Source organism: Streptopelia decaocto, assembly GCF_964273445.1.
Source record: "Streptopelia decaocto genome assembly, contig: HAP1_SCAFFOLD_830, whole genome shotgun sequence".
Lineage (NCBI taxonomy): Eukaryota > Metazoa > Chordata > Aves > Columbiformes > Columbidae > Streptopelia > Streptopelia decaocto.
The window spans coordinates 2,041-22,239 of NW_028116053.1; the positions used below are offsets into that span (position 1 = coordinate 2,041).

The 20,199-nt window shown below is 53.1% G+C and overlaps 1 protein-coding gene and 1 long non-coding RNA gene across 4 annotated transcripts; both read left to right on the forward strand.

Annotated features, from left to right (window-relative positions):
• Positions 1-1,267: 1,267 nt before the first annotated feature.
• Positions 1,268-5,698, forward strand: LOC309452419 (ubiquitin carboxyl-terminal hydrolase 42-like; the record flags this gene model as incomplete). Its single annotated transcript, XM_082077046.1, has 11 exons — positions 1,268-1,454; positions 1,898-2,008; positions 2,084-2,186; positions 2,329-2,396; positions 2,557-2,627; positions 3,166-3,248; positions 3,486-3,597; positions 3,852-3,992; positions 4,210-4,310; positions 4,560-4,656; positions 5,621-5,698. 11 exons carry the CDS (start codon positions 1,268-1,270, stop codon positions 5,696-5,698), a joined length of 1,152 nt encoding a protein of 383 aa, XP_081933172.1.
• Positions 5,699-10,898: 5,200 nt separating this feature from the next.
• LOC309452421 lies at positions 10,899-18,753 on the forward strand. Of its 3 annotated transcripts, XR_014186546.1 has the most exons (5): positions 10,899-10,971; positions 11,181-11,422; positions 11,518-11,603; positions 13,093-13,375; positions 16,357-18,753. It is a non-coding gene; the product is annotated as an uncharacterized lncRNA (long non-coding RNA). The 3 variants fall into 3 exon arrangements; XR_014186547.1 differs by lacking the exon at positions 11,518-11,603 and having other exon boundaries at positions 10,900-10,971; positions 16,357-18,296; XR_014186548.1 differs by lacking the exons at positions 10,899-10,971; positions 11,518-11,603 and adding an exon at positions 11,120-11,145 and having other exon boundaries at positions 16,357-18,296.
• The last annotated feature ends 1,446 nt before the right edge of the window (positions 18,754-20,199 follow it).

Consider the following 20,199-nt stretch of genomic DNA (forward strand, 5'->3'; position numbering starts at 1 on the left):
TGAACTGGCCTGTTCCTCCCAACGGGACATGCTGCCCCTCGCTCCCCAGGCGCAGGGTCACAGTGGGGCCCTTTGTGACCTCACATTGTGACACCCACTGCCCTGCCTGTGCTCAGCGCAGCTGCAGCCCCAGCCCACACTGTCCGGCAGGACGGTGACGAGACAGGGTGCGAGCACGGAGCTGGCGAGAGCCCCTGAGCGTAGCCCACGTCTTTCATTGAGTTTGAGAATTAGAGAATCTTTTTGGTTGGAAGCGAACCTTTAAGATCATCGAGTCCAACCATACCCTCACTTTAGCTGCCCCTGGCAGACTCCCCTCTGCCCCCGGCAGACTTGTGCTGAGGACTCCCCAAGTGCAGCCCACGTCTTTCCCGGCTGCCCTTGGCACACTCGTGGTGTTTCACCAAGTCTTCCAATTCCTCACCTATACCTCTTTCCCCAAACCCACGAGATGGCAGACAAACACCTCACCTGCCCCGTGGTGGCCCTGGAGGAGGACAGGGCTCCCCAGGAGAGCAGCTCTCCAGCAGAGCCCCAGGAGCTGTGCATGGCCCAGGACCTGGAGATGGGTGAGTGAGGGGCCCTGATTGTCTGGGCAGGGCGGGGGCCAGCGAGCGCTCCCTGCTCAACACCAGGACCACGTTTCCCTGCACGCTGGCAGGGGGGTTCCACAGGTGTTGGCCATGATGCTGCCTGAAGTCCAGGTCTGCTTCGAGCTGGGAGCCGGCCCCAGCACAGCCTGTGCTGGCAGAGGGGACCCAGCTCCTGCTGCAGGGCACGGGCAGCGAGAGGCAGCTGGGCAGGCAGGAGGCAGCCGTGCTGTGGGACGGGGACCTTTCCTGCCCATCTGAAGCGAGTTCCTCACCCGCTGCACTGGGCGCTTTCCCCGTCCTGCCTGGCTCCAGCATCACAGCCCGTCTGCCGGGCACCCTCCAGCCCTGACACGCACGGGGAGACTGTGCCGGGGGATGATCCAGGTCAAGACTCCAGAGGGAAAGGAAGGTTGCTCAGGGCACAGAAGTCAGAGTGTAGAGTTGTTGCACTTTTGGCAAAGTGAGCAGGGGAACACGCTGTTTTCCAAAACTGCTCCTTGACCAGGAACTTTCAAGAGCAGTGTTAGGCTTCCCCCAGTTTTTTCTGTGTGGGAGCTTAGAGCTTGTTTTCCTGGGTGCTCCTGTACAGAACTCAACTTTTAAATCTGCTTCTGTGCAAGAACATGGACTCATCTCTCTTCCAATGTGGTTTCTTGGCAGTCGTTGCTGAGGGAATGGCTCCGCCGCAGAGGATCCTCTTTCCCCCAGAGAAGATTTGCATGGCCTGGCAGCACAGCCAGAGAGCTGGAGCAGGACTGCACAACCTGGACAACACGTGCTTCCTCAACTCCGTCCTGCAGTGCCTGACCTACACCCCGCCTCTGGCCAACTACCTGCTCTCTGGGGAGCACAGCCGGGCCTGTGAGTACTTTTGGCAACATTCCTTGCACATCTGTTGAGCAGGGCCCAAGGGCTCCCAGAATCTGGAAGCCGATCTAGGAGAAAAGTGGCCCTTCTTTGTCAGCTCCCTGAGTTGGTGTTCTCGGAACACTCAAGCCTAGAAGCAGCTTGTTGTATCTGGATGTGTTCATCTTCAGAAAGGCACCTCTTTCTATCCCAGGCTCTTGGTCCCTGTTCCTGCAAGTTAAACTCCTTTGCTTATTGCACAGAAAGCTTCCGTCAGTTCAGCATCCCTCTGAAGAAAGTTTTCTGTGCATTAAAATGTCCCGGGCTTGTTGGGACTTGGGCACCTTGGGAGGAATGGAGAATTCTTAAACTGCAAGACCTCCATTAGGTTTCCCATCGCTGTGGATATTTTGCAAACCTCAGGAGCTTCCCTCTCCCATTCCTCCCTCCCTCTCCAGGTCGCCGGAAAATCTTCTGCGTGATGTGCAGGATGGAAGAGCACGTTCAACAGGTCCTGCATTCCTCAGCCAGTGCCATCGAGCCTTGGGCTGTCGTTGATGTTCTCACACGTGAGTCCGTGCAGGTGCTGTGACATGATTGATGCCGTTCTTGTAGGAGAGAACTAGTAACTTCTTCTTTCTTAGAAATAGGAGAAAATTTCGAGCATGGCAGGCAGGAGGATGCCCACGAGTTCTTACGCTGCATCGTGGATGCCATGCAGAGAGCTTGTCTGAGAGGAAACAGAGAGTAAGCAAGCAAATTGTGTTTCCAGCGTTCCCAGGCCCTTTGGAGTCCTTGATGTCCTCCCCTCAAGGAGAACTATGCCCAGGGCTTTCAGACAAAGCCAGACTCTGGGAGGAGATAACTCCACCTTCCCGTTGGTTTGCAGCTTGGACATCTCCTCTCAAGCCACTACCATCGTCCATCAGATCTTTGGGGGCTTTCTGAGATCCAGAGGTACTTTTCCACAGCTATTGCTCTCCTTGGAATTGTCTGTGCCCTCCTGTCTGCCTGCGACAACAGCCGATGGTGTGATTGGTGCAGTGGGTGTGAAGAGGGTAACCCGGCACAGTCAGTTGACTTCCCCTGTTGCTGAGCATTTCCTTCTGCCTTCCAGTCACATGCTGGAGCTGCCAAGCGGTGTCCGATTCCTACGAGGCCTTCCTGGATGTTCCTCTGGATATCAAAGTAAGAGAGTTTGTAATTGTGCTTCAAGATGTCCCAAGGCCCCTGTAGCTTTCCAGATTCCACACAGTTAGCTTAAGACTGTGTCTGACAAGAGAGGTTGGTGGTGGGCAGGAGGTGGAATGGACTGTGTTCTGCAGAGGCCATGGCAGTGGTCTCCCTGTCGATGCTGGTTTCAGCTGGACAGGCACACGTGCCCCTCTCTGCACTGTGACGTACCCTCCTCCTTCTTCCCTTGCCCCCCCTCAACACCCGTCTGGCTCCCAGGCTCGTGGGGGTGTTGTTTCCATCACTGGTGACACCCATACCATCGTAGCTGAACTGTGCGGTGCCACAAAGAGGTGGAGAACCCTGGGAATCCCTGAGAAATGAGGCAGATGTTCAGCATCACACCCTCTTTCTGCCTCCTGGGCGCTGCTTGCGGGTTCACAGTGGGTCTCCTCAGGGTCATCGAGCTGTTTTTTTTTTGCGTAAACTCCTCGTAACTGTTTGGGTGTGGGAATTTCCCAGAGCTCAGGGCTCTCCCTTCTCACTCCTCCAGGCAGCCGCATCTGTCACCGCAGCCCTGGAAGACTTTGTGAAACCTGAGCACCTGGATGGTGAAAACTGCTTTAAATGTAGCAAGTAAGGCTATTATTGATGATGTATTCACACTGGATCCTGTGTGAAGGTGTCATTGAGCAGAAGTCAGCTTTTCACATTGGATTAAGGCACAGTAATGAGACGCAGGTTTTTAAACATGGCATTATGGTACTGAATAGCCTTAAAAGAGCACAGGGATGTGTGAGACAGGAAAGGCTGTCTGGCCTTTGGGGGAAAAAATGGTGTGTTTCAGCCCTTGGCTCTGTCCTGGCTTTCAAGGTGTGACAAGATGACTGCCGCCTCCAAGAGGTTCACAGTCCATGGCGCGCCCAAGGTTCTCACGGTGTGTCTGAAGAGGTTTGAAGCTTTCACCGGCGACAAGATCAGCAAGGTGTGTGCACAACTGGAGTGCAACATGCTCTTCCTGGAGCGGGTTTCCCAAAGCTGGACGCTCTGTCGCAAGCTGCTCATGTTGAGATTTTCATGTTCCCTTCTGGGGACAGTTCCTGTGGGAAGACAAATGTGTCCTCTGCTCCCACAGAGCTGCTTTGGTCCAGATGAGTTTCCTGCCACCCAACTCATGACATATTGCTGTGTCCTGAAGTGTTCCAGGGTCATTGCTGAGCCCTCCTGGTCTCTCCGTAGGTTGTGGAGTACCCACAGTACCTGGATCTTCGCCCGTACATGTCTCAGGCAGCCGGAGAACCGCTCCTCTACTCATTATACGCCGTCCTGGTGCATGAAGGTGACAGCTGCCGTGCAGGACACTACTTCTGCTACATAAAGGTGAAAAGCGACTTCCTTCTGAACAAAGGAAAAATGTATCCTGGGAAAAACTGACTTTCCTGGCCGTGTTACTGACAGCCAAGGATTTGAGGGGAGAAGGTTTCCTCAGGGGCTGGAATGCATATGTTTTGAACACTTCTGGTTTGGCAGTTTTTGGCCTGTGTTTTGTGGAGAAGCCGTGCCATTCATCTCCAGATATCGACGCTTTTCTTTGCAGGCCAGTGATGGACTGTGGTACCACATGAATGATGAGACTGTGAATCTTTGCAACAGTGACACAGTCCTCAGGCAGCAAGCCTATTTACTGTTTTACATCAGGTAATCACAAGTTTAAACTGTGTTCAGAACACATTTCCTTTTCCTGGCTTGCTATTTTTCTTCTCATCCTCCTGAGCGTTTCTGTCATAGCAGACAATTACTACCTGCATTGTTCAGCCCAAACACATTTCCCATTTGTGGTCTTAGTTGCATCTTCTCCCTGTCATATAAACTGTTCCAAGAAAATGCCGGAACCCAGAGGAGGCTGCAAGAACAGCCCTCAACAGAGATCCCTCTTTTTTTCCCCAGGTGCTCTGATTTGGAAGTTGGACAAAGGGCTTCTTCCTCACCAGCACCACCAGAAGCCCGTTCCCACCTCAGTCAGTGGGCGGCCGGCAGTAAGCAGGTGCGTTCTGTGGGACCGCAGCATCTGCCCCATAGGACTAAGGCGGCTGTGAGGAGGTGGTCAGGGCACCAGATGGACAGCGGGTTTCTTTTGGGAATCTTGGCAGCACTCTCTTTTCCCTCCCACACGGCAGCTTTCTGCACAGTTGCAGCACGGCTCCCACGCCCAGCATCCACCTGGATCCATCCCATTTGTCCTCCCTGGCCCCTCTGCAGCCTCCAGGAGCCTTTGAGAAGCCCTTATCTGTCCCCTCACAGCTTCTGGGGGTTCCCCACTGGTGGGTCCTGTCAGGAGGAAAGGGCAGGAGCTTCTCACAGCTCTCTTTGCAGGACATGGTGGGGGGCATGGAGGACTCTCCAGAGGACAGCAGCTCATCCGCACCAACCATCACCAGCCAGCAAAGCCGGGCAGGAGCGCAGGAGGCAGCTGCAGGCTGGTCGTGGCCCATCTGGCCAGGCAGGATCAACAGCAGCTCCTCCGTGGGCTCCTGCTTGCGTCACTTCTTCCACGGCTTTCTCAGGCTGGTGTTCAGAAGGAAAGCTGCGTGCCCGCTGCGCTGTCAACCCCGTGACCGTGTGCTCCACTCTGCACGAGAGGACAGCAGCAAAGAGGAGCAGGGATTCAGCCCTTCTGCCCACTGCCAGGAGAACGGTGCCAGGGAGAGGCCCAGGAGCAGATCCCCGCACTGGGGCAAGGATCTCCGCAGCTGGGTTGTGGAGACCGGGGACTACGAACACTCAGACAGGAGGAGGGGGAGAACCAGTCCCCTGAGCTGTGATCCCACTCACAGGGACGAGGCAGCTCCAAGACCCTCCGATGGCAGCGCCCAGCCTGCACCAGCACCTCCAGTGCCCTCCACCAGCAGCTCCCAGTCTCTTCCTGCCACCAGAGCTGCTCAGGGGCAAACCCGGCCAAGGCGGAGAGATCGGAGCAGATCCCCGCGGTGGGACTATGATCTCCGCAGCCGGTTTCTGGAGATCACAGACCAGCATCGCTCAGCAAGGAGGACGAGGAGCTGGAGAACAAGTCCTCCACGGTGTGACCGAGCCCTAAGGCATGATGCAGCTCCAGGGCCCTCCAACAGCAGCTCCCGGTGTCGTTCTGCACCCACAGCTGCTCGGGGGCAGACCCAGCTGAGGCAGAGGGAGCGGAGCAGATCACCGCCGCGCCGCTATGATCTCCACAGGCAATTTGTGGAGATCACGGACTGTGACCCCTCAGCACAGAGGAGGAGGAGGAGCAGGAAGGCTTCAGTGCCCTGGAGATGCAGATGAGGAAAGCGGTCGGTGGTGACGGGGGCAGATTGCAGCCTGGATGAGGGAGGACACAGCATCTGACGCCTGTGATGCCGGAGAGGAGGAAGAGGAGGAGGAAGAGTCCAGGAAGCAGCAAAGCTGCCCCATCAGGGACCAAGCTGCCCCAAGTGCACCAGCAGCCAGTGCTGCCTGTGGCCCGAAGAGCTCAGAGAGCCCTTCCAGAGCCACGGGCAGCTCTGCCGCTGGCCCGCCTGCCCACAGGCCCCTGGAGGAAGAGCTGCAACCTGCGTGCCACGGCTGGGATCGCTGCTCAGAAACACTCACTGGGCACCAGCGGGCAGAAAAGCCAAAGACACGGTTAAAAACAAACTCTTGGTGGCCTCATGTGTCTCATTTATGGGATGTTTGCTTCTCTGTGGGTTTTGAGGCAATTGGAGAAATCCCCATTCTGAGAAGTCTCTGTGGTGGGTTTTGGGAGCTGTGTGTTGTGTGTGCCCATCTTGATGTCTCTTCTGTTTCAATGTGGAGTTGTAAGGAGCCATTGGAAGGGGGAATGTTGTTTTTGGAACTGATCTGGCACCTGACCCCAGCAGGGGAAGGACTCAGAGACATCAGCCTACGAATCCGTAACGTAAAACAAAGTCCATTTGAAATAATCCCAGAATCCAAACTGATTACTGTATTTTAAAAGTTAATCTAGGGGGAAGGGTAACCAAAGAGCCAGGAATCCATATTTTAAATAAATCAGTAAGGTTAGAGGGTTGTTAGAATTAGATGAATGAGACAGGTAGACTGAGGCAAGCAGTGGGTAGTCTGTAAACCCTGCAGTACCAGCCAATGGGGAGCAGGGGAGGGGATGTGCAGCTGGATCGGTGGATATGTAACCGGGGGCTTTTTGTCCCATTCCATGTGCCTGTCTTTGGGTAGAACACCTGGTCTTGCAAAATGGTTTATAAAATACGCTTTGCTGAGAGATCCTGCCCGGGCTCTTCTCTTGGCAAGGCGATTGTTTCCTACAGCAGGATTTGCAGCAGAAGTTTGGCAGGACAAGAGGCCCATGCGATCAGAAAGCACAGCAGACAGCTGGAACGTGGGGTCACGGGCACCAAACACAGCTTGGGCGGGAACCAAGAGGGTCCCCTCGTGTTCAGGGCCCAAAGCGCCATCTGTAGCATCTGCCCGTCCTTCTGAGTGCCCAGAGCCTCCTTCTTGGGGCCAAATCCTCATGTTTAGGGTCCCCACCTGTCTTTCATCACCCATGGCCTTTGCTCAGGGCCCACAGCCTCATTTTCAGGTGGAGTTCACTGCCTGGCAACAACCACCTGGAAGTCTGTGGCCAGTCAGTGGATGAAATGCAGCCAATCACATTTGAGGAGGCGGGGCAAGTCATGTGATTGAAATGTAAGCAGCCAATCAAGCTTTGAGACCTGCAGGACAGTTGGCGACAGTGGGACAAACTGGGCAGTGATCAGGGGCAGGCTGTGCTGGCGCAACAATCACACCTGGTGGGAGTGCGGCACATGGATGATTGACAAACGGTCTGACCAATCATTTGGTGGGGAGAGCAAGTGGGAAATCCCAGACAGCCAATCAGAGGAAACAGTACCTCAGGGAAGGCAGACACTGTGGAGGGAGTGACCCCTCAGGCAGCCAATCAGAGAGAGCATCGCCTCAGGGCAGGGTGGGCCCCAAACCAGGGCAGAGTCACAGCCCAGGCAGCCAATCAGCTGCAGGATCAGCTCAGGGGAGGAGACTGACAGCCGTCCCGACCAATAGTGGCGCAGCCCAGGCTGAGCAGGCGGTTGCTCTGCGGGCGGCCAGGGTGAGTTTTGCCGTGGGGGCCGTGGAGCTGCCCCAAGGCTGAGCAGCCCCGGCCCAGCCCTGGGGCCCTTTTTCCTCCCTCTGGGGCCCTGGGGATGTTGTGCTGCCTCTGGCTCAGGTGTGCGTGGGCAGCTCTGGCCTTGTTCTCCTGGGCGGGGGAGGGGGCAGGGGGCACTTGCTGGAGAGGAGCTGCTGGGGCTGGAGCTGGAGAGAGCAGGAGAAGGGGAAGCAGCTGGAGGGTGAAGTGCAGGGGATCCCCACAGCTGCTGCTCCAGCTGCACAGAGACAGCTGCCCCTCTGGGTGAGGAAGAGTCCCTGTGAGCAGCCTCAGCAGAGCAGATCACAAACGTGCACCGCAGGGTCTGTGTCAGTGAGGAAAATTACTGTACGGCCGTAGAGTGTGTGTGTGTGGTGTGTATCTGGGAAGCCTCGTGGTGTAAGAGCTGTCAGACACCGATGTGTTCTCTTAGGTGGAGGATGGGCAAGCGCCTGGGGCTACAGAATAGGAGGGGAGGAGAAGACAGACAGACAGAAGTGCCTGAACTCCACAACTTGCCTGGTAGTGCAGAGAGCAGGAAGTGCGGTGAGTCCTGGGCCCTTGGGGACATTTCACCCTGTTTTGTGTCCCAGTCCCTCCCTGCTCCCTCCTCTTTCCTGCTGTGCCCTTCTTCCTCTTCATCTCTTCTCCCTCTGTCCCTCTGCTGCTTCCTCCCCTATTCCTCCACCCTTCTCCATCTCTGTGCAGGGTTTCTCGTATCTCCCTCTCCGTCTCCACCCCTCTGTGTTCTCACCATCCCTGGTTTCTCTTTGTTGTCATTCTGGTCTGTTGCTCTGTCCTGCTCCGTGCCCCATCATTTCTCACTGTATCCCTCTGTCCTGCTCCCTGCACCTATTCTAGCCCCTCTTCTTTTTTACTTCCTCTCCGTCTTGCTGCCCACCCCAGGATTTTTTCCCCAATCTCTGTCCTGCCCCCAACCCTTATTGTTGTTTGTCTCTCCTGCTCCCTCTCTGTCTTTCTGCCTGTCTTCCATTTCCCTGTTCTTCTTTCTCCATCTCTGTCCAGATTACTGCCCCTTTGCCTTCTTGATGTCTTTCTGTCCTGGTTTTCTTTCTGTCTTCCTTGCCTGTTCCCAGTCCCATCCTTTCTCACTATATCACCCCTGTCTAGCTGGCTCTGCCTTTTATTTTTCTTCTCTTCCTCTTTCCTGCTCCTCAGCCCTCTTTTCCTCTTCCTCCAGCTCATTGCTGCATGTTTCCCTTTTCCAGTCTCTTCATTTTGATCCGAACTTTGCTTTATTTCTCAGACTTTCTTTTTGTCTCTCCACCTGTACATCCCCCTCCCTGTCTTTCTCTACCCCCTTCCTGCTTCTCCTCCTCCCCCCTCCCCATCCCTCTGTCCTGCTCATCAGCCCTGCTGTTTCTTCCTCCCTGTTTCTTCACAGCTCCTTGTCCCTTTCTGCCTTGATCTCTCCATCTCTCCATACTTTTTCCTGTGTGTTTCTTTCTCTCTCAGCTCCTCTGTCTTCTCTCTTGTCTGATATGTCTCTCTCTAGTCCTCTGTCCTTCTCCCCAGCAGCTTCAACTGAATGACCAGGTGTCCGTGCACTCTGGTGTTTCCTCATCACTGCCCTGGGGAAGATCTGTGTCTGTAGGGCTGGGGATCATTTAGGAGCTGGTCTCCTTCTGCAGACGGCAGAGCTGGGTGCAGCGACAGCAGAAGTTGTTCTCAGCTGCTGCTTATGCAGCTTGTTGGAAGAGCGACTGTGGGCCTTCTTTGGAAGGGAGGTTTCTTGTTCTGTGCTTACTGCTCCTCGGGACCCTGCACAGGAGCGGTGTTGGGGTCTGCAGGGACGGGTGGGACCTGCTGTGATTCCTGGTGAATGTGAATGTGAACTCAACTTGTCCTGATGTCCTCGAATGAAACCAGACTGACCGTAGATGGTTTTCTTCCCTCTTTCAGTTCTAAACTACATGTTTGGTGTAATAAACAATTCTAAGAGTTAGAGATGTTTGTTATAAATGAAGACGAGTTTTTGAGCCAATCAATTAATTTTATTAAGCAAGCGAATTTAAAGCAAGCAGTAATTAGGCAAAACAGCGCTGGGTGACCGGGGGAAACTCGGTTCCGCCAACGGGCACACACTCCACTCTTCACAGGTGCTTATATAAGTTATACATGCGTTCATGCATTGGTTGATGCTGTTCGCGGGCATCCAGCAGCTCTCGGATTGGTGGAAGAAGTTGCTGTGGAAGATGTTGCCTTTTGAGAAACCGGACACAGCTGGTTTTCTGGCCTTGAGAAGCTGAGTCACTGGGGGGGGGCTGCTTGTCCTATTTGACCTTGCTGCCTTATCCAGGCATTCAGGCCTTGGTTTAACTGTCACTACAAAGTTCTACAAAACATAATCAAACTTGTACAAGCACAGTTACTGCTTACAACAATATGCATAATATAACTGAGTTCTACTCGATTTGTTCAACAATAACAATTTTGACCATTACTTATTACATTGTTTATCCATAGAAAAAGCCTAAGTTATTTATTTCAGTTCTTTATTTGGCAAAAATGATGTAATTCTGTGTAGCACAACCCGTCGTCTTTATCTTTCCACCTCTTTCTGGCATTAATAATGACCAGATAAAACCGATCAGGACAGATACTGAGAAATGCACGTGGCCCATGGTCTGTCACGTTCGTTAGAGCTGCTGCTGTTTTGAGATTCCAGGAAGCGGAAACTTCTCTTCAGCGACTTTAAAATGGAACCTGTTCTCAGCAGCCAAGACTTTTCCTCTGTGACAGGACAGAACACTCCAGGTGTGGAATCCACAGGCCCTTAGTGCTGCTGCAGCCAGCGAGTGAGGTGACAGCGAGCGCGGACACCGTGTGACCGCGGGACGTGCCGATCGCACTTTGTGCTGCGGGTTCAGCGGCTGCGGAGCGGGGAGGGAGGAGTTTATTTGAGAGCCGAGGCTGATCTTCAGTTCAGTGGATTTTCCACTGCACTGAGCCACCATGACGGCACGGCTACCCAGAGACTTTTTTATTTTAATAATGGTTCAGCTCAATCAGATTTCGTATAAAAACTTGGCGAGTCAGGCGAATATTCGGACAGCTCTGGCGGGGTCCTGCCGGCAGCGCGGCTCGCCTCGCCCTTCCCGGTGACGCAATTTCCGGCTGCAGCGCTGGGCCGAGCGGAGGCTCCTGAGCGGGTCCGGGGGGGCCGAGCGGCGGGTCCGGGTTGGCGAGCGGCGGGTCCGGGGTGGGCGAGCGGCGGGTCCGGGTTGGCGAGCGGCGGGTCCGGGGGGGCCGAGCGGCGGGTCCGGGGGGGCCGAGCGGCGGGTCCGGGGGGGCCGAGCGGCGGGTCCGGGGGGGCCGAGCGGCGGGTCCGGGGGGGGCGAGCGGCGGGTCCGGGTTGGCGAGCGGCGGGTCCGGGGTGGGGGCGGGAGAAGCGCCCGCGGCCGGGGCGCGCGCACAAAGGTCCGTGTGCGAACAGGCCCTTGGAGACCCCGGTCCCGGGACCCGCCGGAGCTGAGCCCACAGCTGCCGGCCTGTTGGTGCTTGTGCAGGGGGCAGCGCAGAGGCCGCCATGGGAAACCCGGGTGTCCCCAGCACGTTCCTGTTGGAGCAGCACGTGGCCTGTGCAGCTTCATGTGGGACAAGGGAGGCGACTGTGTCCGTGTCGACTCAGGTCAGTGCAGCTGCGCTTGGATTCAGAGCAGTAACCCTGGCTGGCTGAGCCTTGGGGGTTTTTATTTCTGAGAATGACAGGGGTCTGTTCAGCAGGTCTTTAATTGCTGTGCACTTTTACCCTGACAAGAAGGATTCATTTTCAGTGTTATTCATTCAACATAGCTCTCTCCATTGTATGGGTGATTTTTCCCGCTCTCAAAGCTTCCCTCTCCATTTGGTGGTTGAATTTCTCAGCGTCTCTGCTGCCGTTTGTTTTTCCTTCTCCTGCAAAGTGGGGTGGAAAAGAGAAGGCAAAGGCTCCACTGCTTCCAGGCGGGGACTTAGTTGCTTGTAAAATGCATGTCTAGTTCATCTCGAGGAAGACAGAGATGAATGGTGTTAGAAATCAATAAGCTGCGTCCTGTTGGAGGGACAAAGTGTGTTGGGTTTGAAGCCGTTGGGCAGGACGGGAGGAGCTGCCTTCTTGGGTCAGTGATGGGTGTTGGCATGTATTATCTGAGCTGGAGCTGATGTCTGTCACCACTTGAGCTCTAGAATTACTCTGAGACCCAGGAATCTCCAGTTCCTTGTGGAGCTTTTCCAGGCTGTGGAATCCCCTTTCTGTCACAGGCTGTGACGCAGCCCATGGAGAAGGGGGCACTGTTTGAGGTTCCTCAGTGTGTGCGTTAGGGAGGCGTCGTTCTTGGGCTCACACTGGGCGTTACGAGGAGATGCTTTCACGTGAGCTGAAGGCAGCTCTGGGTACCCAAAGCTGTTAACCGGTGTTAACAAACGCTGCTGCCGAGATTTGGGGGTGACGGCACCAGCCGGTCGTGACGAGCGTGGATGTTGCTGAACCGCAGACACCGTCTCGTCCAGGCTGCACAGCCAGAGCGTTTGAAGGGCGGTGTCCCAGCTTCCTTTGATTGCAATGAGCACTCATGTTGGGATTTGCTTTTTAAGAAGCGCGCTCTGCTTGAATCTTTTGTGTTGGGGTTTGTTCTGTTATTTCTGCAATGCCATGAAAGCTGAAGTGCAGGAGGTTGAGAGCTGTTGGAGCAGAGATCAGCACATCTTGTATTGCTTGGAGTTTTGTGGGTTTCTGAAGGAGAGAAGACTTGGATCAGTTGGACCCCAAAAGGACATTTTGTACGGATACGCAGGCACATCACAAGAAGAGCCAGAGGCCATGAATGTAATTGCAAAGAGCAAGTTTTATTGTAGTTCCCTCTCTTCTGGGGGATCTCCGAAGCCGCACCTGAGCTCCCAGGCAGAGGTGACAGCAGCGGGGACGCAGGCGCTGGTCAGTCCAGCCCTGCTGGAAGGTCACTGGGCCTGCTGAGCTCGCCTGTATTTCACGGCTTCAGGCAGGCGCAGCCTCCCGCTCTGTCTCACAACAAAGCAGGAATCTCAGACACAGTGATAAGGTGCCCAGAGTTTCTCACAGTCCTGTGTTATCTGACACAGAGGTTCTGCTCATCAAGCACACAGGGTCAGTAGAACAGTTAGTGTGATGTATGTGCTTTTTCTACAGACATGTGCAAGTCACTTGAGCGTATTTACATTTAACTAATTACCTCGCCAAATCTTTCGCTATATCCCCTTACAGCGTTTTGTTCCAGGTTTTCCCTGGTGATTGGAATGTGTTCTTCTTGTTCCTGAAAAACTAATTTATTTCCTTTCCTGCAGCCCTGCCTTCCAGGAGAAACAGCTACAACGCTCTCCCTGTGTGCTGCAGCCGTCCCGGCCCTTGTGCTGAGACCGAGCTCATCACTTGCACAGTACAGACTGTCCTGGTTAGCGCTGCCGAAGCTTCTGCAGTAACGAGCGTGTTTGGGAGATGCAGCGCACGAGCTGCTGTTGTGCTTGCAGGGAAAACTGGCTGCTCTCGGTGTGGGGAAAGCAGGAGGATTTGTTTTGTTCCCGCCTGAGCTGTGGTGGATGAGGAGGTTCTGAGTGCTGCGCAGGACAGGTGAGTGTGTCTGTAGATGGAGATGTTTTAAATTAGCCAGTGTCACGCGCTGCCTGTAAAAGTGTCTGTGCGATCCTTGTGTCAGACGAGGCTCTGGGCACAGCCGGGCTCTTGGTGCTGAGGCTGTTTGGGAGAATGCGACCTGGCCCAGGGCTGTGGTTCGACTTGGAGCTTTACTGTTGTGGGAAGACTTCAGCAAGCAGCGTAGCTTATTGCTACCGAGAGTTTTCTAGCAGTGAGCACGGCCTTCCGCTGAGTGAAATTTCCATTTCCAGAGAGTTTTCAGCCAGTTGGTGCTGCCGAGAGTCCCGAGTGAGCCCCGGTCCTGGGAACCCCCGGAGCTGAGCCCACAGCTGACGGCCTGTTGGTGCTTGTGCAGGTGGCAGCGCAGAGGCTGCCATGGGAAACCCGGGTGTCCCCAGCACGTTCCTGTTGGAGCAGCACGTGGCCTGTGCAGCTTCGTGTGGGACAAGGGAGGTGACTGTGTCCGTGCCGACTCAGGTCGGTGCAGCTGCGCTTGGATTTAGAGCAGTAACCCTGGCTGGCTGAGCCTTGGGGGTTGTTTATTTCTGAGAATGACGGGTCTGTTTAGCAAGTCTTTAATTGCTGTGCACTTTTACCCTGCAAGAAGCATTCATTTTTGATGTTGAGTCTTGGTCCAAGTGTCTCAGGTAGTTGTTATTTTGTTTGGGCTGTATGCAAAAGGTCAGAAGGCTTTTCCTCCTCATCCAGGGACCGACGTGGTGTAGGCCAAGGCAGAGCACGGGGGGCTCCAGGCACACACTGGTCTTGGAAGCTTTTCAAGGCTGTTTTCATACGTCATTTCATTTGAGTCTCTCTGCTCTGCAGAAAGCGAGTCAAAGGAATTCCTGTGCCCCTGGCTAACTCAAACTAGATATTTAGCCAAAGAGGGGAGATACCACTTTAGTTGGAGCCAATTCTGCTCTGCTTGTGAAAGCAAGCTCAAAGAACCCCAAAATGTCTGTGATCCAGATTCTAGCACTGCCTGTTGCATTTGCATTTCCATGTAAAGCACTGGGCAGCTGAGAATTGTGGTTGTTGCCGGATTAAGCTCCAAGAAATAGTCAGAGGTGGTGGATGCTGTTCTGTGTTCTGTCCCCCTTGAGCACCAGCAGCACAGGTGAATCGTTTTCAGGTAACAACCATGGCAGCAATGGGGCAGAGTTTTCATGCTTTGGCTACGTGGCTGGTTTGTGCCCGGGGAAGCGCATCAGCCTTTAGAATCTGGTTTGTGTAGGTGAGACGCCTGGAAAGTGAGTCAATTTTCTCCATGTAGTTAGAAGCCTTTCTTTTTCATAGCTGGCACAGTCATTGTTCGGATTCAGTTTGAGAACAAGAGGAACACCAGGGACAGAGTTAAAGTTTTTAGTTGTTGGTGTCTGAGAGCCAAGGTCTGAGCTCTGCCCGCGGGTGTGAGGAGCTGGGAAGAGGGGATGGATGGGGCAGAGCTTGACTGACACCCAGACTGGTCAATGAAACTATTCCATTAGTGTCATGCTGTGTCTTTAAGGAGAGTTGGGATCTTCGGGCTGGGGTTTTTTTCAGAGCCGGGACAGAGACTTTTTCAGTTATCTCTAGTTCATCTCAAGGAAGACAGAGAAATAAGCTGCGTCCTGTTGGAGGGACAAAGTGTGTTGGGTTTGAAGCCATTGGGCAGGACGGGAGGAGCTGCCTTCTTGGGTCAGTGATGGGTGTTGGCATGTATTATCTGAGCTGGAGCTGATGTCTGTCACCACTTGAGCTCTAGAATTACTCTGAGACCCAGGAATCTCCAGTTCCTTGTGGAGCTTTTCCAGGCTGTGGAATCCCCTTTCTGTCACAGGCTGTGACGCAGCCCATGGAGAAGGGGGCACTGTTTGAGGTTCCTCAGTGTGTGCGTTAGGGAGGCGTCGTTCTTGGGTTCACACTGGGCGTTACGAGGAGACGCTTTCACATGAGCTGAAGGCAGCTCTGGGTACCCAAAGCTGTTAACCGGTGTTAACAAAAGCTGCTGCTGAGATTTGGGGGTGACGGCATCAGCCGGTCGTGACGAGCGTGGATGTTGCTGAACCGCAGACACCGTCTCGTCCAGGCTGCACAGCCAGAGCGTTTGAAGGGTGGTTTCCCAGCTTCCTTTGCTTGCAATGAGCACTCATGTTGGGATTTGCTTTTTAAGGAGGGTGCTCTGCTTGAATCTTTTGTGTTGGGGTTTGTTCTGTTATTTCTGCAATGCCATGAAAGCTGAAGTGCAGGAGGTTGAGAGCTGTTGGAGCAGAGAGGAGCACGTCTTGTATTGCTTGGATTTTTGTGGGTTTTTGAAGGAGAAAATCGACCCCAGCATCGGTTGGACTCCAGAAGGACATTGTTTGAAAATGCGTAGCCAGGTTCCAGTGACGTGTTGGCTTGGGCATGAATGATTGGAAGTGCCTGTTGGGAGAGCTCCGTTGGTGTGGACCCGTGGAGCCTTTATGATTGAGCTTCCAGGTGTGAGAATGCAAAAGGAAACTTGAGCTCGAGCTGGTCTTGCTCTCGAGCCAGAATGGTTTTGACTCCTGCCCAGATTTCTGAGAGAGCCGTGAAGGTTCCAGGCAGCCGAGGTTGTGGCCCAGGATGGGTGAGTCGCCCGCTCTGCAGTTGTCCAGCGGGCCCTGCAGATAATGTTTGAGGTGACAAAGCTCTTGGCAGGCGACAGCGTTTGAGTTCATTTGCTTCTATCTGGGGATATATGGACCAGCTGAAAAGGTGGTGTTTGTGTTTACCCGCAGTAGACAGACAGACCCCTGGAGTGTTCACGTGCCCTTGTCGATGAGTGAGGAAATTGTCTGCGAGACGGAAAAGGGAAGAGTCCGGGGACAGGTTTTAGGTGTTTTTTCCAGCTCCCTGCAAAACCTGGGCTTTTAGTGTTTTGTTCCAGATTTTCCCTGGTGATTGGAATGTGTTCTTCTTGTTCCTGAAAAACTAATTTATTTCCTTTCCTGCAGCCCTGCCTTCCAGGAGAAACAGCTACAACGCTCTCCCTGCGCGCTGCAGCCGTCCCGGCCCTTGTGCTGAGACCGAGCTCATCACTTGCACAGTACAGACTGTCCTGGTTAGCGCTGCCGAAGCTTCTGCGGTACCGAGCGTGTTTGGGAGATGCAGCGCACGAGCTGCTGTTGTGCTTGCAGGGAAAACTGGCTGCTCTCAGTGTGGGGAGAGCAGGAGGATTCGTTTTGTTCCCGCCTGAGCTGTGGTGGATGAGGAGGTTCTGAGTGCCGCACAGGATGGGTGAGCGTGTCTGTAGATGGAGATGTTTTACAGGCAGCGTGTGACACTGGCTAATTTAAAAGTGTCTGTGTGATCCCTTTCTACAGGCAGGTGCAAGTCACTGGAGTGTATTTACATTTAACTAATCACCTTGCCAAATCTTTCGCTATCTCCCCATATATTCCACCCCCTCGCTCAGGTTCTTGCTTCTGCTGGGGCCAACGAAGCCAGCGTTGTTCATTTGTGCTTGTGAGGTGTAGCACAGAGCAATTTACAGGGGCACACAATAAACACATACAGAAAAAGGAAAAAACATATTTCTGCAATAATCAGGTGTCCCATTCATCTTGCCAAGGAGTTACACGAGCTATTCAGCCAGGCATTATCAGTAGATGGTTTCACTTGCCGCATTAGTTCCAAAGATGTGAGATGATGTCACCTTCCAGTAATACACACGCTGCTGCTCCAGCTCCGTCAGCTGGTGTCACTCTGGGTTTAACAACCTGCTGTGGGCTCATTGCCCACACAGACTGGAACGTCGTGGCCTGCACTTTTTCAGATTGGACTTCAGTTGGATGGTGAGTCTGTGACACCAATAACATTGTTCCAGAGCTGTCTCCTCTAGATAAAACACAGGTGTTCACTGAAGATACCTGACATACAGAGCTCGAGAATCTGATGTTAGCAAAGGATGTAACATAAGAGGAGGTCAGGGTACAAAACCACACAGCATTCTCTGGAGTCGTATGAATTTTTACATCTAGATCAATAGGCTGCAGTCCCACTTCACAATGCATTGGTGGGAATAATTTCATTTCCCCTGTAGTTGGTGCTGACACTGTATCCACAGAAGTGTATACATATTGCCAGGCCCTAGATGGGGGTACGTGGCCAATATAATCAACCTGACAGGTATTCAAGGCCCACTGACCCCGTTTTACCTTTCCCCATGCTCTTAAATGCAGCTGTGTACAAGCAGCACAATGATGTGAGCATGTTCTACAAGTATACAACAGCGAAGGGGTTTGATTGTGACCAGTGTCCCATGCGTGTGCAGCATAAGCTGATCCACGTCCACAAGCTATATGCACATTTAGAGCCTGAGCATGCAGCTCACCAGAGGTCACATTATCTGCTTTCTTACTGGTTTGGGACTCAAATGAATCAACTTTATTGTGCTCTGCTATTAACCCTTCACAAGGGGACTCCTCCTCCGCAGGAGATGTAGGGATGAAAATTCTCCAATGCCCTAAAAATCCTAAAAAGGCAGGTAATTGTTTTATTGGAGCTGGTAAGAAAGCTGCTGCACTGTGTGCTGTACTTTAGCTGGTGTTTCTCTAAACTGCCTATGCCAAACTATTTCTAAAAATAGTACGGTAGCACAAGGGCCCTGCATTTTCTTCAGAGTAATTGCCCAGCCCTTGTCCTGCAAAAGCACCTTCAAAAATGCAGCGGCTGCTTCAGTTTCTTGTTGTGACGCTGCCACAATCAACAGATCATCAATATCATGGCAATCAGTAACAGTACCCGACCATAGTGCTGTATCAGCTACTATCATCTGGTGGTAAACGGAGGGACCGTGTTTGTATCTCTGAGACAATACTCGGCAAGTCTATGGCTTTGTTGCCAGGTAAAGGCAAACTGGTCTCGCACTGGGGTGGCAGGGGGGGTGGAGGGGGGGTGCAGTGTGGGCAGGGGGGCTGGGGCTGGTTGGCTTTTTTGCATAAGCATAAACTTTTACAAGCGGCAAAAACTTTGTGATGGTATGATCCCGCTTATTTCTGATGGTGGGATACCAGCTTGTACTAAGTCATCCCACACTAGTGTTCTCATCGCCTGTGGTGGGGTTTTGATGGATAAAGATCTGTTGCTGAATTAGTCTGGCTCAAAGGAATCTCAAGGCCGCTTTGGGAAGCTGAGAACAGAACCTGCTGTGAGAAAGAGGGGCGTCCTCAATCAGCGGGGTCCTGGCGTGGCGTGAATCATCGGGCGCATCATCAGTGAGACTCCAGCGCACGGACAGCCCACGATACTCATTTAGCGAATCCATGCTTGGAGCGTGGACGCATGATTAGAATATAGTTGCATATATAAGGAGGCTTGTTTCTGTAATAAATGGCTTTGGCGTGATTCACATTGAATCGACTTGTTTTGCTGAGTCCTTTATTGCTCCAACACTCGCCTGTGCTGTAACTCTGCTCAGTGTTGCCGGATTTCCATTCTCCACCACCCAAACAGAGGGTCCTGAAATTACAGCCCCAGTTCCCCTCAAGGCATTTGCCAGAGTGCTGGCATTACCTGTAGCACTTGGCACTGCTACCCTGTCCGAATCGGATCCATAATCAATACATACACCACCCCAATCTAAATCAATACTTTCCTCCATTGTGCACCAATTTCCACGGGACAACACAGCGTATGCTGTTAAAACTGCTGCACACAAACATTGATATAGCGTAGGTGCAATAATATCTTGCCTGTCCGGACCTCTGACAGTTTGCAGCTGAGCATATCGTTGTTGTATCTGATCACCATAGGCTATAGGGCTTAAGAAATCTTGTTCATCTGCCAATAAATGGATAGACACAGCTCCACTATCCTAAGCTGGCAAAATCTGTGCCGGAATTCCTTCCCCACTTGTCTGCTGAGAGATCTCTGAAAATGCCATTAACTCCTTCGGAGAGTGAGTATGTGCGATCCGCCCCCTCATCTGCTTGTTCCTGCTGCAGCATCATTTGTATGGGGGGTTGTGCTCCCGCCACCTCCCTGCCATTTAAGTCAGGATCAAGTTCAGACTCAATATTGGAGTCTGAGGATCCACTCCAAATATTTCCATCCCATTCCTCGGGATTCCAAGAGTGGTTTGTGGTAAGAGTACAAACCTGAGAACACAAAAACTCACTTTTGGCACATTTTTCCTTTTGTTCCTTAGCAATAGATGCCAGCAGCCGGTCTGCATTATCCTGCAGCTCATAGCACCGTCTGCTTGAACAGTAGTTACTTCTTGCGCGATCGCCTTTGCATCCTGTAAAATCTCAACCTCCTTTTCCAGTTCTCTTATTTTACTCTGCAATGCAACAACGTCACAATCTAAGTGCCACAAATGTGATTTCACAGGGCAAACAGAGGAATTTGTCAATGCCTGGTTGTTATATGGCACATTGTAATAAAGCACAGTGGTAATTTTCATCGATTTTACACAGGATTACTGGCTGTAGCAGACTGGTTGCATCAAATAAATGTTGACTTGCTGCACTGGTGGCCTTGGGAACAGCAGATGGCTTCTGGAGGTGGTGACATCTCCTGTGAGCCCAGGAGTGCTGAGCCCATCGTACAGGGAACAACCTCCCCTCCTCGAGCAGGGCAGAGGATCCAGGGGCCGGGCTGCCTGTCCACACTCCTCCCTGCCCCAGCACCAAAATATGTTCCTCGGGGGATGGTTCTCACCAGAGCCCCACGAAGAATCTGTTTCCCGTGGTGCCTTCAAAACACAGGGTACCCCAAGGGCTGGCACTGTCTGCCCTTCACCTCACAGAATCACAGAGTGTCAGGGGTTGGAAGGGACCTGGAAAGCTCACCCA